Raw genomic sequence first — 20150 nt, 5'->3', positions numbered from 1 at the left:
GCCTGTCTATAACCTGTCTATAACCTGTCTATGACCTGTCTATGACCTGTCTATGACCTGTCTATGACCCGTCTATGACCCGTCTATAACCCGTCTATGGCCTGTCTATAACCCGTCTATGGACTGTCTATAACCCGTCTATGGCCTGTCTATGACCTGTATATAACCTTTCTATAGCCTGTCTATAACCTGTCTATAACCTGCCTATGGCCTGTCTATAACCTGCCTATGGCCTGTCTATAACCCGTCTATGGCCTGTCTATAACCTGCCTATGGCCTGTCTATAACCCGTCTATGGCCTGTATAAAGCCTCGTTATTATTTTGTTAATAACTGCCTTGTTTGGGAAAGGGCACATACATAAGCATTTCATGGTAAAGTCATTTGGTGACAAAACATTTGATTTTGATTAGCTGTAATGCTGCTCCTTCAGGTAGCACTCCAGACCACACTGGTAGTTGACCAGGCTGTTGGGTTCATGCTCCCAGCCGTCCTTCTACCTGGCGCCCCTGAAGGAGGAGGCCAGGCTGTTGGGTTCATGCTCCCAGCCGTCCTTCTACCTGGCGTCCCTGAAGGAGGAGGCTGTTGGGTTCATGCTCCAAGCCGTCCTTCTACCTGGCGTCCCTGAAGGAGGAGGCTGTTGGGTTCATGCTCCCAGCCGTCCTTCTACCTGGCGTCCCTGAAGGAGGAGGCTGTTGGGTTCATACTCCCAGCCGTCCTTCTACCTGGCGTCCCTGAAGGAGGAGGCTGTTGGGTTCATGCTCCCAGCCGTCCTTCTACCTGGCGTCCCTGAAGGAGGAGGCTGTTGGGTTCATGCTCCAAGCCGTCCTTCTACCTGGCGTCCCTGAAGGAGGAGGCTGTTGGGTTCATGCTCCCAGCCGTCCTTCTACCTGGCGTCCCTGAAGGAGGAGGCCAGGCTATTGGGGTCATACTCCAAGCCGTCCTTCTACCTGGCGTCCCTGAAGGAGGAGCCTGTTGGGTTCATACTCCCAGCCGTCCTTCTACCTGGCGTCCCTGAAGGAGGAGGCTGTTGGGTTCATACTCCGAGCCGTCCTTCTACCTGGCGTCCCTGAAGGAGGAGGCTGTTGGGGTCATGCTCCCAGCCGTCCTTCTACCTGGCGTCCCTGAAGGAGGAGGCTGTTGGGTTCATGCTCCCAGCCGTCCTTCTACCTGGCGTCCCTGAAGGAGGAGGCTGTTGGGTTCATGCTCCCAGCCGTCCTTCTACCTGGCGCCCCTGAAGGAGGAGGCCAGGCTATTGGGGTCATACTCCAAGCCGTCCTTCTACCTGGCGTCCCTGAAGGAGGAGGCTGTTGGGGTCATGCTCCGAGCCGTCCTTCTACCTGGCGTCCCTGAAGGAGGAGGCTATTGGGTTCATACTCCCAGCCGTCCTTCTACCTGGCGTCCCTGAAGGAGGAGGCTGTTGGGTTCATACTCCGAGCCGTCCTTCTACCTGGCGTCCCTGAAGGAGGAGGCTGTTGGGGTCATGCTCCCAGCCGTCCTTCTACCTGGCGTCCCTGAAGGAGGAGGCCATGTAGGACTCCCGCTGGCTGGGCAGAATAAAATTTTAAAAAATTCCCAGAGGGAACTTCAGCTGTGGCAAGTCAGAGAAGATGTAGAGACACTATATTAAACATTACAGCATCATTAACACATAAGATCCTATATTAGATACAAGAGAACATAAGTTACAAAAAATACATTTTCAAATAATGTCAGTACAAAACTGTAAGGGTATCTGATGCCAGTACAAAACAGTAAGTGTCTCTCTTGATTTTGGAAATAACGTGCAGGGGAGGCAGTAGATCTCCTGGCTCTCAGATAGATACCAGGAAGTCTCTGAAGTTACGGAGAGCTGTCTGGGTGCTGCGGCTTCTCGTTCTGCTCAAACCGGTTAGCTGCTTCAGCCTCCTCCTGTCTCTCTCCTCCATCTCTGTCAAAACAAATGAGTCAGACAGAGCCTCTGGTGATCAATGGCACCATATTACCCTGGTCTAAAGTAGTGCACTATATATAGGGAATAGGGCTCTGGTCTAAAGTAGTGCACTATATAGGGAGTAGGGTGCCATTTGAGACAGTCAAACTGAGGGAAGAGGTTCATCAGAATGTTGATCAAATCTTGTGGATGAATGCATTTTATACCGCAGTGTTGTAGTATTGAGGCCTTGCAGTATCATACCTTACACAGAACAGAAGGGACTTTAATCATGAGAATTGAGAACTGTTAGGTGCAGTGCATTTTACATCTGCAACAACGAATGTTTCTTCTAGTTGAAGAAGTCTCCCGTTTAATAACGATGATGATTAACTGATGATGTGCGTCACAAATTACATAATATTCCCGTAATAGTGCACTACTTTTGATCAGTACACTATGTAGGGTGTCATTTTGGAACACACGATGTTCTGTTGCCATAGTGATGCAGCCGTCCACATGCTTCCGAAAGTCTTCTAGAACTCTGTTCCAATGTTTAAAAAATTAAAGAGCTTTCAGACTACTGAAGTGTTATAGCCATTCATAACAGGTTATAACCATTCATAATCAATAGTTGGAAAGATCTTACGCATTTGCACATACTTACACGGACATACTACCCCGTGACAGTCCTGGAGTAGTAGGGTCAGGAGTCGAGATACACTTCAAGAATACCATTTGTAAACGTCAGTATTGTGAAAAGATCGACATGAATTAAAGTGTTTTCCTGAGGTTTTTCTACTAAAATAAGATTCTTATTTGAATAGTCTTTTCCAAAGGTTTCTCTTCTAAAGAATATTATTTTAATTTTTTTTTAAACATCTAAACATTAATACATCATCCAATAATCAGAATTCATTTTTCCCATAGTCGACCATTACAGTAATGATGAACAACAAAAATCAACCATTTGTGTGTACAACAATGTTTTTTAATGACAGTCAAGTGTGCAGCCTACATAGTGTGTTGTGTGTGTGTTATCATTGGTGGTTGTGGTGGACAGACGTGGAATGGAGCATAAAGGACAGATCCCTTGTTTTGAAAAGGCATCGGTGCCCAATCACATCCCCATGACAACCACAGGGCATCATAGGACTAGCCTGGTCCCAGACTGGGTTGTGCCAACTTGGCGAGACGTTACAAACTGACAGATCTGGGGCCAGACTATCATGAGGACAAGATGCACCTACAGGAACGTCCGTCGGTCCCGTCTCCCCTGACTACAGGAACGTACGTCGAGTCCCGTCTCCCCTGACTACAGGAACGTCCGTCCCATCTCCTCTGACTACAGGAACGTCCGTCGGGTCCCGTCTCCTCTGACTACAGGAACGTCCGTCGGGTGCCGTCTCCTCTGACTACAGGAACGTCCGTCGGGTCCCGTCTCCCCTGACTACAGGAACGTCCGTCGGGTCCCGTCTCCCCTGACTACAGGAACGTCCGTCGAGTCCCGTCTCCCCTGACTACAGGAACGTCCGTCCCATCTCCTCTGACTACAGGAACGTCCGTCGGTCCCGTCTCCCCTGACTACAGGAACGTCCGTCGAGTCCCGTCTCCCCTGACTACAGCAACGTCCGTCGGGTCCCGTCTCCCCTGACTACAGGAACGTCCGTCGGGTCCCGTCTCCTCTGACTACAGGAACGTCCGTCGGGTCCCGTCTCCTCTGACTACAGGAACGTCCGTCGGGTCCCGTCTCCTCTGACTACAGGAACGTCCGTCGGGTCCCGTCTCCTCTGACTACAGGAACGTCCGTCGGGTCCCGTCTCCCCTGACTACAGGAACGTCCGTCGGGTCCCGTCTCCCCTGACTACAGGAACGTCCGTCGAGTCCCGTCTCCCCTGACTACAGGAACGTCCGTCCCATCTCCTCTGACTACAGGAACGTCCGTCGGTCCCGTCTCCCCTGACTACAGGAACGTCCGTCGAGTCCCGTCTCCCCTGACTACAGGAACGTCCGTCGGGTCCCGTCTCCCCTGACTACAGGAACGTCCGTCGGGTCCCGTCTCCTCTGACTACAGGAACGTCCGTCGGGTCCCGTCTCCTCTGACTACAGGATCGTCCGTCGGGTCCCGTCTCCTCTGACTACAGGAACGTCCGTCGGGTCCCGTCTCCTCTGACTACAGGAACGTCCGTCGGGTCCCGTCTCCTCTGACTACAGGAACGTCCGTCGAGTCCCGTCTCCCCTGACTACAGGAACGTCCGTCCCATCTCCTCTGACTACAGGAACGTCCGTCGGTCCCGTCTCCCCTGACTACAGGAACGTCCGTCGAGTCCCGTCTCCCCTGACTACAGGAACGTCCGTCCCGTCTCCCCTGACTACAGGAACGTCCGTCGGTCCCGTCTCCCCTGACTACAGGAACGTCCGTCGAGTCCCGTCTCCCCTGACTACAGGAACGTCCGTCCCGTCTCCTCTGACTACAGGAACGTCCGTCGGGTCCCGTCTCCTCTGACTACAGGAACGTCCGTCGGGTCCCGTCTCCTCTGACTACAGGAACGTCCGTCGGGTCCCGTCTCCTCTGACTACAGGAACGTCCGTCGGGTCCCGTCTCCTCTGACTACAGGAACGTCCGTCTCCCCTGACTACAGGAACGTCCGTCGGGTCCCGTCTCCCCTGACTACAGGAACGTCCGTCCCATCTCCTCTGACTACAGGAACGTCCGTCGGTCCCGTCTCCCCTGACTACAGGAACGTCCGTCGAGTCCCGTCTCCCCTGACTACAGGAACGTCCGTCGGTCCCGTCTCCCCTGACTACAGGAACGTCCGTCGAGTCCCGTCTCCCCTGACTACAGGAACGTCCGTCCCGTCTCCTCTGACTACAGGAACGTCCGTCGGGTCCCGTCTCCTCTGACTACAGGAACGTCCGTCGGGTCCCGTCTCCTCTGACTACAGGAACGTCCGTCGGGTCCCGTCTCCTCTGACTACAGGAACGTCCGTCGGGTCCCGTCTCCTCTGACTACAGGAACGTCCGTCGGGTCCCGTCTCCTCTGACTACAGGAACGTCCGTCGGGTCCCGTCTCCTCTGACTACAGGAACGTCCGTCGGGTCCCGTCTCCTCTGACTACAGGAACGTCCGTCGGGTCCCGTCTCCTCTGACTACAGGAACGTCCGTCGGGTCCCGTCTCCTCTGACTACAGGAACGTCCGTCGGGTCCCGTCTCCTCTGACTACAGGAACGTCCGTCGGGTCCCGTCTCCTCTGACTACAGGAACGTCCGTCGGGTCCCGTCTCCTCTGACTACAGGAACGTCCGTCGGGTCCCGTCTCCTCTGACTACAGGAACGTCCGTCGGGTCCCGTCTCCTCTGACTACAGGAACGTCTGTCGGTCCCGTCTCCTCTGGCTACAGGAACGTCCGTCGGGTCCCGTCTCCTCTGACTACAGGAACGTCCGTCCGTCGGGTCCCGTCTCCTCTGGCTACAGGAACGTCTGTCGGTCCCGTCTCCTCTGGCTACAGGAACGTCCGTCGGGTCCCGTCTCCTCTGACTACAGGAACGTCCGTCCGTCGGGTCCCGTCTCCTCTGGCTACAGGAACGTCTGTCGGTCCCGTCTCCTCTGGCTACAGGAACGTCCGTCGGGTCCCGTCTCCTCTGGCTACAGGAACGTCTGTCGGTCCCGTCTCCTCTGGCTACAGGAACGTCCGTCGGGTCCCGTCTCCTCTGACTACAGGACATTGGCTGCCGTTTTCTGTTCATTTCCAGATGATTCTACATGTTGAATCGCCGCCGTTCATTAACACCCAGCAGGTGATCTATCGCGCACAGCCAATGTCCCCGCGCCCCCTCAGTCCCCGTCCCATAGGACGCGCCCCTCAGTCCCCGTCCCATAGGACGCGCCCCTCAGTCCCCGTCCCATAGGACGCGCCCCTCAGTCCCCGTCCCATAGGACGCGCCCCTCAGTCCCCGTCCCATAGGACGCGCCCCTCAGTCCCCGTCCCATAGGACGCGCCCCTCAGTCCCCGTCCCATAGGACGCGCCCCTCAGTCCCCGTCCCATAGGACGCGCCCCTCAGTCCCCGTCCCATAGGACGCGCCCCTCAGTCCCCGTCCCATAGGACGCGCCCCTCAGTCCGGGGGTTATTTGCTGACTATAGGCAGCAGGTCTCCCTTGGTTTTCATGGTTTTGATCTTGGCTCTGATGGTGTCGTCCATGGCCAGCCGGCAGCGGTGGGCGTAGTGAGCCAGCGTCTCCTCCTTCTCGTCCCACGGCGGCAGGGCATGGAACACCTAGGATAAGATACATTAAAAACACCAATAATAGTTTATCGTTGACAGATTCAGGACTCAAATTGATTTCCAAAATGGAGATTCGCTAGGACTATGCTTAATAAAAAAGGCAGCACATCATCAACGCCTGCTCATAATAAAGATATTATAAAGTCTCGTAGCCGGACAGTCCAAAGGAATTACAAACCTCCGGAGCAGCCAGGCTCAGCTCGGCGATGGCCGCCGTCCGTGAGATGGTATTCCGGTCGACGCCCACGCGGTCGAACGCCACCTTCATGGAGACGCTGCGTCTGAACTCCTGCAGGGCCGCCATGTACCTGGCGATGACGCCCACCACGTTCTTCACTGGGGAGAGAGAGATAAGAGGACAGGGTTTGTTAAAACTACCAAGAATAACTAATTTATGTTTTAAATGCTGTCTGCCCAACTCTTTATTTTTCAAGTGAGGGATAATGAGGATGTTGACCGCCTGACAGAGGACAATGCTGTTTAAGGGCCATCTACAGTACTGTAGTCCCGACTCTGTTTAAGGGCCATCTACAGTACTGTAGTCCCGACTCTGTTTAAGGGCCATCTACAGTACTGTAGTCCCGACTCTGTTTAAGGGCCATCTACAGTACTGTAGTCCCGACTCTGTTTAAGGGCCATCTACAGTACTGTAGTCCCGACTCTGTTTAAGGGCCATCTACAGTACTGTAGTCCCGACTCTGTTTAAGGGCCATCTACAGTACTGTAGTCCCGACTCTGTTTAAGGGCCATCTACAGTACTGTAGTCTGTTTAAGGGCCATCTACAGTACTGTACTCTGTTTAAGGGCCATCTACAGTACTGTACTCTGTTTAAGGGCCATCTACAGTACTGTACTCTGTTTAAGGGCCATCTACAGTACTTACTCCTGACTCGTGTGTTCTCTCCATCTCTGCTCCTCTTGGAGCTCTTCATCACCCTGTGTCGGTCAAGGGGGTGGAGCTCCACTTCCTCAAAGCTTTCGAACAGGGCCGAGTTCTCAAATACCACGCCCTCGTCAGAGAACCCCACCCCCATGTGGGTGGAGCTGCCCAGCCCCACCTCCATCTGGCTGGATGAATGACCACACCTTTTCTCTAAAGGGAACAGAAGAAATGAAAAGGCTACTGTTTATCTCAGCTGTCTCGTCATTCGTTATCTTCCATCGAGTCTCTGTCTGGGAAGTGGATCATTCCTCACATCACTGTTCTACTCTGATTGGGTAAATACAAAGAGGTCAACTAACTGTTCTACTCTGATTGGGTAAATACAAAGAGGTCAACTAACTGTTCTACTCTGATTGGGTAAATACAAAGAGGTCAACTAACTGTTCTACTCTGATTGGGTAAATACAAAGAGGTCAACTAACTGTTCTACTCTGATTGGGTAAATACAAAGAGGTCAACTAACTGTTCTACTCTGATTGGGTAAATACAAAGAGGTCAACTAACTGTTCTACTCTGATTGGGTAAATACAAAGAGGTCAACTAACTGTTCTACTCTGATTGGGTAAATACAAAGAGGTCAACTAACTGTTCTACTCTGATTGGGTAAATACAAAGAGGTCAACTAACTGTTCTACTCTGATTGGGTAAATACAAAGAGGTCAACTAACTGTTCTACTCTGATTGGGTAAATACAAAGAGGTCAACTAACTGTTCTACTCTGATTGGGTAAATACAAAGAGGTCAACTAACTGTTCTACTCTGATTGGGTAAATACAAAGAGGTCAACTAACTGTTCTACTCTGATTGGGTAAATACAAAGAGGTCAACTAACTAAATTCTACTACAGTCTGTATGTGCATATAACGCACCAGTCAGATGGTAGCGTACCTGGGGGGGGGGGTGGGAATGAATGAGAGGAGCGTACCTGGGGGGAGGGGGGGTGAATAAGAGGAGCGTACCTGGGGGGGGGGGGGGGGTGAATGAGAGGAGCGTACCTGGGGGGGGTGAATGGGAGGAGCGTACCTGGGGGGGGGGGGGGGGGGGGTGAATGAGAGGAGCGTACCTGGGGGGGGGGGGGGGGGGGGGTGAATGAGAGGAGCGTACCTGGGGGGGGGGGAATGAATGAGAGGAGCGTACCTGGGGGGGGGGGGAGGAGATGAGAGAGGAGCGTACCAGGGGGGGGGGGGGGGGGGTGAATGAATGAGAGTAGCGTACCAGGGGGGGGGGGGGTGAATGAATGAGAGTAGCGTACCTTGGGGGGGGAGGAATGAGAGGAGCGTACCTAGGGGGGGAATGAATGAGAGGAGCGTACCTGGGGGGGGGGGGGGGGGGGGGGGGGGAATGAATGAGAGGAGCGTACCTGGGGAGGGGGGGGGAATGAATGAGAGGAGCGTACCTGGGGGGGGGGGGAGGAGATGAGAGAGGAGCGTACCGGGGGGGGGGGGGGTGAATGAATGAGAGGAGCGTACCTGGGGGGGGGGAGAATGAGAGGAGCGTACCTGGGGGGGGGGGGGGGATGAATGAGAGGAGCGTACCTGGGGGGGGGAGGGGTGATTGAGAGGAGCGTACCTGGGGGGGGGAGGAATGAATGAGAGGAGCGTACCTGGGGGGGGGGGGGGGGTGAGAGGAGCGTACCTGGGGGGGGGGGGGGGGGATGAGAGGAGCGTACCTGGGGGGGGGATGAGAGGAGCGTACCTGGGGGGGGGATGAGAGGAGCGTAGTACCTGGGGGGGGGGGGGGGTGAGAGGAGCGTACCTGGGGGGGGGGGATGAGAAGAGCGTACCTGGGGGGGGGGGGGGGTGAGAGGAGCGTACCTGGGGGGGGGGGATGAGAGGAGCGTACCTGGGGGGGGGGGTGAGAGGAGCGTACCTGGGGGGGGGGGGTGAGAGGAGCGTACCTGGGGGGGGGGGGGGGAATGAGAGGAGCGTACCTGGGGGGGCGGAATGAGAGGAGCGTACCTGGGGGGCGGAATGAGAGGAGCGTACCTGGGGGGCGGAATGAGAGGAGCGTACCTGGGGGGCGGAATGAAAGGAGCGTACCTGGGGGGCGGAATGAAAGGAGCGTACCTGGGGGGCGGAATGAGAGGAGCGTACCTGGGGGGCGGAATGAGAGGAGCGTACCTGGGGGGCGGAATGAGAGGAGCGTACCTGGGGGGCGGAATGAGAGGAGCGTACCTGGGGGGCGGAATGAAAGGAGCGTACCTGGGGGGCGGAATGAAAGGAGCGTACCTGGGGGGCGGAATGAGAGGAGCGTACCTGGGGGGCGGAATGAAAGGAGCGTACCTGGGGGGCGGAATGAAAGGAGCGTACCTGGGGGGCGGAATGAGAGGAGCGTACCTGGGGGGCGGAATGAGAGGAGCGTACCTGGGGGGCGGAATGAGAGGAGCGTACCTGGGGGGCGGAATGAAAGGAGCGTACCTGGGGGGGGAATGAGAGGAGCGTACCTGGGGGGCGGAATGAAAGGAGCGTACCTGGGGGGGCGGAATGAGAGGAGCGTACCTGGGGGGCGGAGTGAGAGGAGCGTACCTGGGGGGCGGAATGAGAGGAGGGTACCTGGTGGGGGGGGGGGGGGGTGAATGAGAGGAGCGTACCTGGGGGGGGGGGGGGAATGCGAGGAGCGTACCTGGGGGGGGGGAATGAGAGGAGCGTACCTGGGGGGGGGGGGGGGGTGAATGAGAGGAGCGTACCTGGGGGGGGGGGGGGGGGAATGCGAGGAGCGTACCTGGGGGGGGGGGAATGAGAGGAGCGTGCCTGGGGGGGGTGATGAGAAGAGCGTACCTGGGGGGGGGGGGGGATGAGAGTAGCGTACCTGGGGTGGGGGGGGGGGGATGAGAGGAGCGTACCTGGGGGGGGGGGAATGAGAGGAGCGTACCTGGGGGGGGGGGGGATGAGAGGAGCGTACCTGGGGTGGGGGGGGGGGGAATGAGAGGAGCGTACCTGGGGGGGGGGATGAGAGGAGCGTACCTGGGGGGGGGGGGATGAGAGGAGCGTACCTGGGGGGGGGATGAGAGGAGCGTACCTGGGGGGGGGGGGGGGAATGAGAGGAGCGTACCTGGGGGGGGGGGGGGAATGAGAGGAGCGTACCTGGGGGGGGGGGGGGGAATGAGAGGAGCGTACCTGGGGGGGGGGGGGGGGAATGAGAGGAGCGTACCTGGGGGGGGGAATGAGAGGAGCGTACCTGGGGTGGGGGGGGGGGGATGAGAGTAGCGTACCTGGGGGGGATGAGAGGAGCGTACCTGGGGGGGGGGGGGAATGAGAGGAGCGTACCTGGGGGGGGGAATGAGAGGAGCGTACCTGGGGGGCGGAATGAGAGGAGCGTACCTGGGGGGCGGAATGAGAGGAGCGTACCTGGGGGGCGGAATGAGAGGAGCGTACCTGGGGGGCGGAATGAGAGGAGCGTACCTGGGGGGCGGAATGAGAGGAGCGTACCTGGGGGGCGGAATGAGAGGAGCGTACCTGGGGGGCGGAATGAGAGGAGCGTACCTGGGGGGCGGAATGAGAGGAGCGTACCTGGGGGGCGGAATGAGAGGAGCGTACCTGGGGGGGGAATGAGAGGAGCGTACCTGGGGGGCGGAATGAAAGGAGCGTACCTGGGGGGCGGAATGAAAGGAGCGTACCTGGGGGGCGGAGTGAGAGGAGCGTACCTGGGGGGCGGAGTGAGAGGAGCGTACCTGGGGGGCGGAGTGAGAGGAGCGTACCTGGGGGGCGGAATGAGAGGAGCGTACCTGGGGGGGGGGGTGAATGAGAGGAGCGTACCTGGGGGGGGGTGAATGAGAGGAGCGTACCTGGGGGGGGTGAATGAGAGGAGCGTACCTGGGGGGGGTGAATGAGAGGAGCGTACCTGGGGGGGGTGAATGAGAGGAGCGTACCTGGGGGGGGGGAATGAGAGGAGCGTACCTGGGGGGGGGGGGGGAATGAGAGGAGCGTACCTGGGGGGGGGGGGGGGGGGGAATGAGAGGAGCGTACCTGGGGGGGGGGGGGGGGGGGGATGAGAGGAGCGTACCTGGGGTGGGGGGAATGAGAGGAGCGTACCTGGGGGGCGGAATGAGAGGAGCGTACCTGGGGGGCGGAATGAGAGGAGCGTACCTGGGGGGGCGGAATGAGAGGAGCGTACCTGGGGGGCGGAATGAGAGGAGCGTACCTGGGGGGCGGAATGAGAGGAGCGTACCTGGGGGGCGGAATGAGAGGAGCGTACCTGGGGGGCGGAATGAGAGGAGCGTACCTGGGGGGCGGAATGAGAGGAGCGTACCTGGGGGGCGGAATGAGAGGAGCGTACCTGGGGGGCGGAATGAAAGGAGCGTACCTGGGGGGGGAATGAGAGGAGCGTACCTGGGGGGCGGAATGAAAGGAGCGTACTTGGGGGGCGGAATGAGAGGCGCGTACCTGGGGGGGGAATGAGAGGAGCGTACCTGGGGGGGGAATGAGAGGAGCGTACCTGGGGGGCGGAATGAGAGGAGCGTACCTGGGGGGCGGAATGAGAGGAGCGTACCTGGGGGGCGGAATGAGAGGAGCGTACCTGGGGGGCGGAATGAGAGGAGCGTACCTGGGGGGCGGAGTGAGAGGAGCGTACCTGGGGGGCGGAGTGAGAGGAGCGTACCTGGGGGCGGAGTGAGAGGAGCGTACCTGGGGGGCGGAATGAGAGGAGGGTACCTGGGGGGGGGGGGGGGTGAATGAGAGGAGCGTACCTGGGGGGGGGGAATGAGAGGAGCGTACCTGGGGGGGGGGAATGAGAGGAGCGTACCTGGGGTGGGGGGGGGGGGGAATGAGAGGAGCGTACCTGGGGGGGGGGGATGAGAGGAGCGTACCTGGGGGGGGGATGAGAGGAGCGTACCTGGGGGGGGGGGGATGAGAGGAGCGTACCTGGGGGGGGGGGAATGAGAGGAGCGTACCTGGGGGGGGGGGGGGAATGAGAGGAGCGTACCTGGGGGGGGGGGGGGGATGAGAGGAGCGTACCTGGGGGGGGGGAATGAGAGGAGCGTACCTGGGGGGCGGAATGAGAGGAGCGTACCTGGGGGGCGGAATGAGAGGAGCGTACCTGGGGGGCGGAATGAGAGGAGCGTACCTGGGGGGCGGAATGAGAGGAGCGTACCTGGGGGGCGGAATGAGAGGAGCGTACCTGGGGGGCGGAATGAGAGGAGCGTACCTGGGGGGCGGAATGAGAGGAGCGTACCTGGGGGGCGGAATGAAAGGAGCGTACCTGGGGGGCGGAATGAAAGGAGCGTACCTGGGGGGCGGAATGAGAGGAGCGTACCTGGGGGGCGGAATGAGAGGAGCGTACCTGGGGGGCGGAATGAGAGGAGCGTACCTGGGGGGCGGAATGAGAGGAGCGTACCTGGGGGGCGGAATGAGAGGAGCGTACCTGGGGGGCGGAATGAAAGGAGCGTACCTGGGGGCGGAATGAAAGGAGCGTACCTGGGGGGGGAATGAGAGGAGCGTACCTGGGGGGCGGAATGAAAGGAGCGTACTTGGGGGGCGGAATGAGAGGCGCGTACCTGGGGGGGGAATGAGAGGAGCGTACCTGGGGGGGGAATGAGAGGAGCGTACCTGGGGGGCGGAATGAGAGGAGCGTACCTGGGGGGCGGAATGAGAGGAGCGTACCTGGGGGGCGGAATGAGAGGAGCGTACCTGGGGGGCGGAATGAGAGGAGCGTACCTGGGGGGCGGAGTGAGAGGAGCGTACCTGGGGGGCGGAGTGAGAGGAGCGTACCTGGGGGCGGAGTGAGAGGAGCGTACCTGGGGGGCGGAATGAGAGTAGGGTACCTGGGGGGCGGGGGGGGTGAATGAGAGGAGCGTACCTGGGGGGGGGGAATGAGAGGAGCGTACCTGGGGGGGGGGAATGAGAGGAGCGTACCTGGGGCGGGGGGGGGGGGGAATGAGAGGAGCGTACCTGGGGGGGGGGGGGATGAGAGGAGCGTACCTGGGGGGGGGGGGATGAGAGGAGCGTACCTGGGGGGGGGGGGGGAATGAGAGGAGCGTACCTGGGGGGGGGGGGGGGGAATGAGAGGAGCGTACCTGGGGGGGGGGGGGGGGGGGAATGAGAGGAGCGTACCTGGGGGGGGGAATGAGAGGAGCGTACCTGGGGGGCGGAATGAGAGGAGCGTACCTGGGGGGCGGAATGAGAGGAGCGTACCTGGGGGGCGGAATGAGAGGAGCGTACCTGGGGGGCGGAATGAGAGGAGCGTACCTGGGGGGCGGAATGAGAGGAGCGTACCTGGGGGGCGGAATGAGAGGAGCGTACCTGGGGGGCGGAATGAAAGGAGCGTACCTGGGGGGCGGAATGAAAGGAGCGTACCTGGGGGGCGGAATGAGAGGAGCGTACCTGGGGGGCGGAATGAGAGGAGCGTACCTGGGGGGCGGAATGAAAGGAGCGTACCTGGGGGGCGGAATGAGAGGAGCGTACCTGGGGGGCGGAATGAGAGGAGCGTACCTGGGGGGCGGAATGAGAGGAGCGTACCTGGGGGGCGGAATGAGAGGAGCGTACCTGGGGGGCGGAATGAGAGGAGCGTACCTGGGGGGCGGAATGAGAGGAGCGTACCTGGGGGGCGGAATGAGAGGAGCGTACCTGGGGGGCGGAATGAAAGGAGCGTACCTGGGGGGCGGAATGAAAGGAGCGTACCTGGGGGGCGGAATGAAAGGAGCGTACCTGGGGGGCGGAATGAGAGGAGCGTACCTGGGGGGCGGAATGAGAGGAGCGTACCTGGGGGGCGGAATGAGAGGAGCGTACCTGGGGGGCGGAATGAGAGGAGCGTACCTGGGGGGCGGAATGAGAGGAGCGTACCTGGGGGGCGGAATGAGAGGAGCGTACCTGGGGGGCGGAATGAGAGGAGCGTACCTGGGGGGCGGAATGAGAGGAGCGTACCTGGGGGGCGGAATGAGAGGAGCGTACCTGGGGGGCGGAATGAGAGGAGCGTACCTGGGGGGCGGAATGAGAGGAGCGTACCTGGGGGGCGGAATGAGAGGAGCGTACCTGGGGGGCGGAATGAGAGGAGCGTACCTGGGGGGCGGAATGAGAGGAGCGTACCTGGGGGGCGGAATGAAAGGAGCGTACCTGGGGGGCGGAATGAAAGGAGCGTACCTGGGGGGCGGAATGAAAGGAGCGTACCTGGGGGGCGGAATGAAAGGAGCGTACCTGGGGGGCGGAATGAAAGGAGCGTACCTGGGGGGGCGGAATGAAAGGAGCGTACCTGGGGGGCGGAATGAAAGGAGCGTACCTGGGGGGCGGAATGAAAGGAGCGTACCTGGGGGGCGGAATGAAAGGAGCGTACCTGGGGGGCGGAATGAGAGGAGCGTACCTGGGGGGCGGAATGAAAGGAGCGTACCTGGGGGGCGGAATGAAAGGAGCGTACCTGGGGGGCGGAATGAAAGGAGCGTACCTGGGGGGCGGAATGAAAGGAGCGTACCTGGGGGGCGGAATGAAAGGAGCGTACCTGGGGGGCGGAATGAAAGGAGCGTACCTGGGGGGGGAATGAGAGGAGCGTACCTGGGGGGCGGAATGAGAGGAGCGTACCTGGGGGGCGGAGTGAGAGGAGCGTACCTGGGGGGCGGAGTGAGAGGAGCGTACCTGGGGGGCGGAGTGAGAGGAGCGTACCTGGGGGGCGGAATGAGAGGAGCGTACCTGGGGGGCGGAATGAGAGGAGCGTACCTGGGCGTAGCTGGTCTTGCAGGAAGTCACAGATGAGTTCCGCCTTCTTAGTGAGTTCCTGCTGCAGCAGCTCTTTGTCCTGTTTCAGACCGGAGATGGTCTCTCCCATCTGCTCACTGCGGCTCCGCTCCACACTCAGCAACGCCCGCAGACGCTCGATCTCATAGAGAGGAGGACCCACTGATGGAACAGAGACAGGAAGACTATACCGTTTACAACATAATACATTTAACTTGTATAGCATTTTTCATTCGAGAAATAATCAAGCGCATAAAAAGCCAAAACAAACGCATTGTAAAGGGACTAAATAGTGTCACTTATAAAATATAATTGCGGTTTGTTTAACATTTCTTTGGTTACTACATGATTCCATGTGTTATTTCATAGTTTTGACTTGTCTTCACTATTATTCTACAATGTAGAAAATAGTAAAAAAGAAAAGAAAAACCCTTGAATGAGTTGTCCAAACTTTTGACTGGTACTAATATTTTATATATAACACCACTGTTCAAAAGTTTGGGGTCACTTATAAAATGTCCTCGAAAGAAAAGCAAAAAGAAATGTCCATTTAAAATAACATCAAATTGATCAGAAGTACAGTGTAGACATTGTTAATGTTGTAAATGACTATTGTAGCTGGAAACGGCTGATTTTTAATGGAATATCTACATAGACGTACAGAGGCCCATTATCAGTAACCATCACTCCTGTGTTCCAATGGCACGTTGTGTTAGCTAATCCAAGTTTATCATTTTAAAAAGGTTAATTGATCATTAGAAAAACCTTTTGCAATTGTGTTAGCACAGCTGAAAACTGTTGTACTGATTAAAGAAGCAATTAAACTGGCTTTCTTTAGACTAGTTGAGTATTTGGAGCATCAGCATTTGTGGGTTCGATTACAGGCTCAAAATGGCCAGAAAAGAGCCGTCGTCAGAAACTCGTCAGTCTATTCTTGTTCTGAGAAATGAAGGCTATTCCATGTGAGAAATTGCCAAGAAACTGAAGATCTCGTACAAGGCTGTGTACTACTCCCTTCACAGAACAGCGCAAACTGGCCCTAACCAGAATAGAAAGAGGAGTGGGAGGCCCCGGTGCACAACTGAGCAAGAGGACAAGTGCATTAAAGTGTCTAGTTTGAGAAACAGATGCATCACAAGTCCTCAACTGGCAGCTTCATTAAATAGTATCCACAAAACACCAGTCTCAACGTCAACAGTGAAGAGAAGACTCTGGGATGCTGGCCTTCTGCATGTCAGAGCAAAAATCAAGCCATGGGGTTGAAGGAATTGTCCGTAGAGCTCCGAGACAGGATTGTGTTGAGGCACAGATCTGGGGAAATTTCTGAAACATTGAAGGTCCCCAAGAACACAATGGCCTCCATCATTCTTAAATGGAAGAAGTTTGGAACCACCACAAATCTTCCTAGAGCTGGCCGCCCAGCCAAACTGAGCAATCGGTGGAGAAGGGCCTTGGGTCAGGGAGGTGACCAAGAACCCGATGGTCACTCTGACAGAGCTCCAGAGTTCATCTGTGGAGATGGGAGAACCTTCCAGAAGGACAACCATCTCTGCAGCACTCCACCAATCAGGCCTTTATGGTAGAGTGGCCAGACGGAAGCCACTCCTCAGTAAAAAGGCACATGACAGCCCACTTGGAGTTTGCCTAAAGGACTCCGAGACCATGAGAAAAAAGATTCTCTGGACTGATCTTTGGCCTGAATGCCAAGCGTCACATCCGGAGGAAATCTGGCCCCATCCCTACAGTGAAGCATGGTGGTGGCAGCATCATGCTGTGGGGATGTTTTTCAGCGGCAGGGACTGGGAGACTAGTCAGGATTGAGGGAAAGATGGACGGAGCAAGGTAGACAGAGATCTTTGATGAAAACCTGCTCCAGGCTCTGTCGCAGCCGGCCGCGACCGGGAGACCCAAGGGGTGTCGCACAATTGGCCCAGCGTCTTCCGGGTTAGGGGAGGGTTTGGCCAGCAGGGATGTCCTTGTCCCAGCGCGTTCTAGCGACTCCTTGTGGCGGGCTGGGCGCAGTGCACGCTGACACGGTCGCCAGGTGTACAGTGTTTCCTCCGACACATTGGTGCGGCTGGCTTCCGGGTTAAGTGGGCATCGTGTCAAGAAGCAGTGCGGCTTGGTTTGGTTGTGTTACGGAGGACGCACGGCTCTCGACCTTCGCCTCTCGAGTGATGAGACAAAACGGCAACTACCAATTGGACACCATGAAATTAGGGAGAAAAAAGGGGTAAATATATATCTATATATATATATATATATATATATATATAAATTAAAAAACGAGTGGCTACAGAACAATGTTCTCTGAATGTCCTTGAGCCAGAACCTGGATTGAACCCGATCGAACACCCCTGGAGAGACCTGAAAATAGCTGTGAAGCGACACTCCCTATCCAACCTGACAGAGCTTGAGAGGATCTGCAGAGAAGAATGGGAGAAACTCCCTAAATACAGGTATGCCAAGCTTGTCGTGTCACATCCAAGAATACTTGATGCTGTAAGAGCTGCCAAGTACACTTATGTAAATGTCATGTTTCTTATTTAACCTTTATTATATTATATTTAAACTAGGCAAGTCAGTTAAGAACAAATTATTATTTACAATGACGGCCCTAGGAACAGTGGGTTAACTGCCTTGTTCAGGGGCAGAACGACAGATTATTACCTTGTCAGCTCGGGGATTCGATCTAACAACCTTTCGGTTACTAGTCCAACGCTCTAACCACTAGGCTTCCTGCCGCCCTAATAAATTTGCAAACATTTCTAAAAATCTGATTTTGCTTTGTCATTAGGGGGTATTGTGTATAGATTGATGACGGGGAAAATACAATTTAATACATTTTAGAATTAGACTGTAACGTAACAAAATGTGGAAGAAGTCATGGCTTTCTGAATGCACCTTATCTATAAAGAAATGTCTTGACACCATCGAGGAATTACCATTTATTTCAGTGCAACATACATTCAACCCTTTTACCATTAGTCATTGGTGATAAAGAAGGTAATGTAGCTATGGCAGGACCTGTCTAAAGTCATCAGGACATGTAATCATGATTATCCTCTGACATGCTCAGACTGTACTCATTGAGAGAAGGGGAAGGGAAGAGGGAGAGAGAAGGGGAAGTGAAGAGAGAAGGGGAAGGGAAGAGGGAGAGAGAAGGGGAAGTGAAGAGAGAAGGGGAAGGGAAGAGGGAGAGAGAAGGGGAAGTGAAGAGAGAAGGGGAAGGGAAGAGGGAGAGAGAAGGGGAAGGGAAGAGAGAAGGGGAAGGGAAGAGAGAAGGGGAAGGGAAGAGGGAGAGAGAAGGGGAAGGGAAGAGAGAAGGGGAAGTGAAGAGAGAAGGGGAAGGGAAGAGGGAGAGAGAAGGGGAAGTGAAGAGAGAAGGGGAAGTGAAGAGAGAAGGGGAAGGGAAGAGGGAGAGAGAAGGGGAAGGGAAGAGAGAAGGGGAAGTGAAGAGAGAAGGGGAAGGGAAGAGGGAGAGAGAAGGGGAAGTGAAGAGAGAAGGGGAAGTGAAGAGAGAAGGGGAAGGGAAGAGGGAGAGAGAAGGGGAAGGGAAGAGAGAAGGGGAAGGGAAGAGGGAGAGAGAAGGGGAAGGGAAGAGAGAAGGGGAAGTGAAGAGAGAAGGGGAAGGGAAGAGGGAGAGAGAAGGGGAAGGGAAGAGAGAAGGGGAAGGGAAGAGGGAGAGAGAAGGGGAAGGGAAGAGGGAGAGAGAAGGGGAAGTGAAGAGAGAAGGGGAAGGGAAGAGAGAAGGGGAAGGGAAGAGGGAGAGAGAAGGGGAAGGGAAGAGAGAAGGGGAAGGGAAGAGAGAAGGGGAAGGGAAGAGGGAGAGAGAAGGGGAAGGGAAGAGAGAAGGGGAAGGGAAGAGGGAGAGAGAAGGGAAGAGGGAGAGAGAAGGGGAAGGGAAGAGAGAAGGGGAAGGGAAGAGAGAAGGGGAAGGGAAGAGGGAGAGAGAAGGGGAAGTGAAGAGAGAAGGGGAAGGGAAGAGAGAAGGGGAAGGGAAGAGAGAAGGGGAAGGGAAGAGGGAGAGAGAAGGGGAAGGGAAGAGAGAAGGGGAAGGGAAGAGGGAGAGAGAAGGGGAAGGGAAGAGAGAAGGGGAAGGGAAGAGAGAAGGGGAAGGGAAGAGGGAGAGAGAAGGGGAAGGGAAGAGAGAAGGGGAAGGGAAGAGAGAAGGGGAAGGGAAGAGGGAGAGAGAAGGGGAAGGGAAGAGGGAGAGAGAAGGGGAAGTGAAGAGAGAAGGGGAAGGGAAGAGGGAGAGAGAAGGGGAAGGGAAGAGAGAAGGGGAAGTGAAGAGAGAAGGGGAAGGGAAGAGAGAAGGGGAAGGGAAGAGAGAAGGGGAAGTGAAGAGAGAAGGGGAAGGGAAGAGGGAGAGAGAAGGGGAAGGGAATAGAGAAGGGGAAGGGAAGAGGGAAGAGAGAAGGGGAAGGGAAGAGAGAAGGGGAAGGGAAGAGGGAGAGAGAAGGGGAAGTGAAGAGAGAAGGGGAAGGGAAGAGGGAGAGAGAAGGGGAAGGGAAGAGAGAAGGGGAAGGGAAGAGAGAAGGGGAAGGGAAGAGGGAGAGAGAAGGGGAAGGGAAGAGGGAGAGAGAAGGGGAAGGGAAGAGGGAGAGAGAAGGGGAAGGGAAGAGGGAGAGAGAAGGGGAAGGGAAGAGAGAAGGGGAAGGGAAGAGGGAAGAGGAAGGGAAGAGAGAAGGGGAAGGGAAGAGAGAGAGAGAAGGGGAAGGGAAGAGAGAAGGGGAAGGGAAGAGGGAGAGAGAAGGGGAAGGGAAGAGAGAAGGGGAAGGGAAGAGGGAGAGAGAAGGGGAAGGGAAGAGAGAAGGGGAAGGGAAGAGAGAAGGGGAAGGGAAGAGGGAGAGAGAAGGGGAAGGGAAGAGAGAAGGGGAAGGGAAGAGAGAAGGGGAAGGGAAGAGGGAGAGAGAAGGGGAAGTGAAGAGAGAAGGGGAAGGGAAGAGAGAAGGGGAAGGGAAGAGGGAGAGAGAAGGGGAAGGGAAGAGAGAAGGGGAAGGGAAGAGAGAAGGGGAAGGGAAGAGGGAGAGAGAAGGGGAAGGGAAGAGAGAAGGGGAAGGGAAGAGAGAAGGGGAAGGGAAGAGGGAGAGAGAAGGGGAAGGGAAGAGAGAAGGGGAAGGGAAGAGGGAGAGAGAAGGGGAAGTGAAGAGAGAAGGGGAAGGGAAGAGGGAGAGAGAAGGGGAAGTGAAGAGAGAAGGGGAAGGGAAGAGGGAGAGAGAAGGGGAAGGGAAGAGAGAAGGGGAAGGGAAGAGAGAAGGGGAAGGGAAGAGGGAGAGAGAAGGGGAAGGGAAGAGAGAAGGGGAAGGGAAGAGAGAAGGGGAAGGGAAGAGGGAGAGAGAAGGGGAAGGGAA

The 20150-nt window shown here is 56.8% G+C and overlaps 1 protein-coding gene across 3 annotated transcripts in view; it reads right to left on the bottom strand.

Annotated features, from left to right (window-relative positions):
• Positions 1-2880: 2880 nt before the first annotated feature.
• LOC129810571 (uncharacterized) overlaps positions 2881-20150 on the bottom strand; it is a 31891-nt gene continuing 14621 nt past the window's right edge. For all 3 annotated transcript variants that reach the window (XM_055861225.1, XM_055861244.1, XM_055861235.1), the window contains exons 4-7: positions 14779-14958; positions 7079-7288; positions 6374-6531; positions 2881-6186 (exon numbers count right to left, since the gene is read on the bottom strand). In XM_055861225.1, the coding sequence (XP_055717200.1) occupies positions 6037-6186; positions 6374-6531; positions 7079-7288; positions 14779-14958 (698 nt within the window). In that variant the 3' untranslated portion in view covers positions 2881-6036. The remainder of the gene's footprint in view (positions 6187-6373; positions 6532-7078; positions 7289-14778; positions 14959-20150) is intronic.

The sequence above is a fragment of the Salvelinus fontinalis genome, chromosome 2 (genome assembly GCF_029448725.1).
Source record: "Salvelinus fontinalis isolate EN_2023a chromosome 2, ASM2944872v1, whole genome shotgun sequence".
In the NCBI taxonomy this organism is placed as follows: domain Eukaryota; kingdom Metazoa; phylum Chordata; class Actinopteri; order Salmoniformes; family Salmonidae; genus Salvelinus; species Salvelinus fontinalis.
This window is presented reverse-complemented; position numbering and strand designations above follow the sequence as displayed.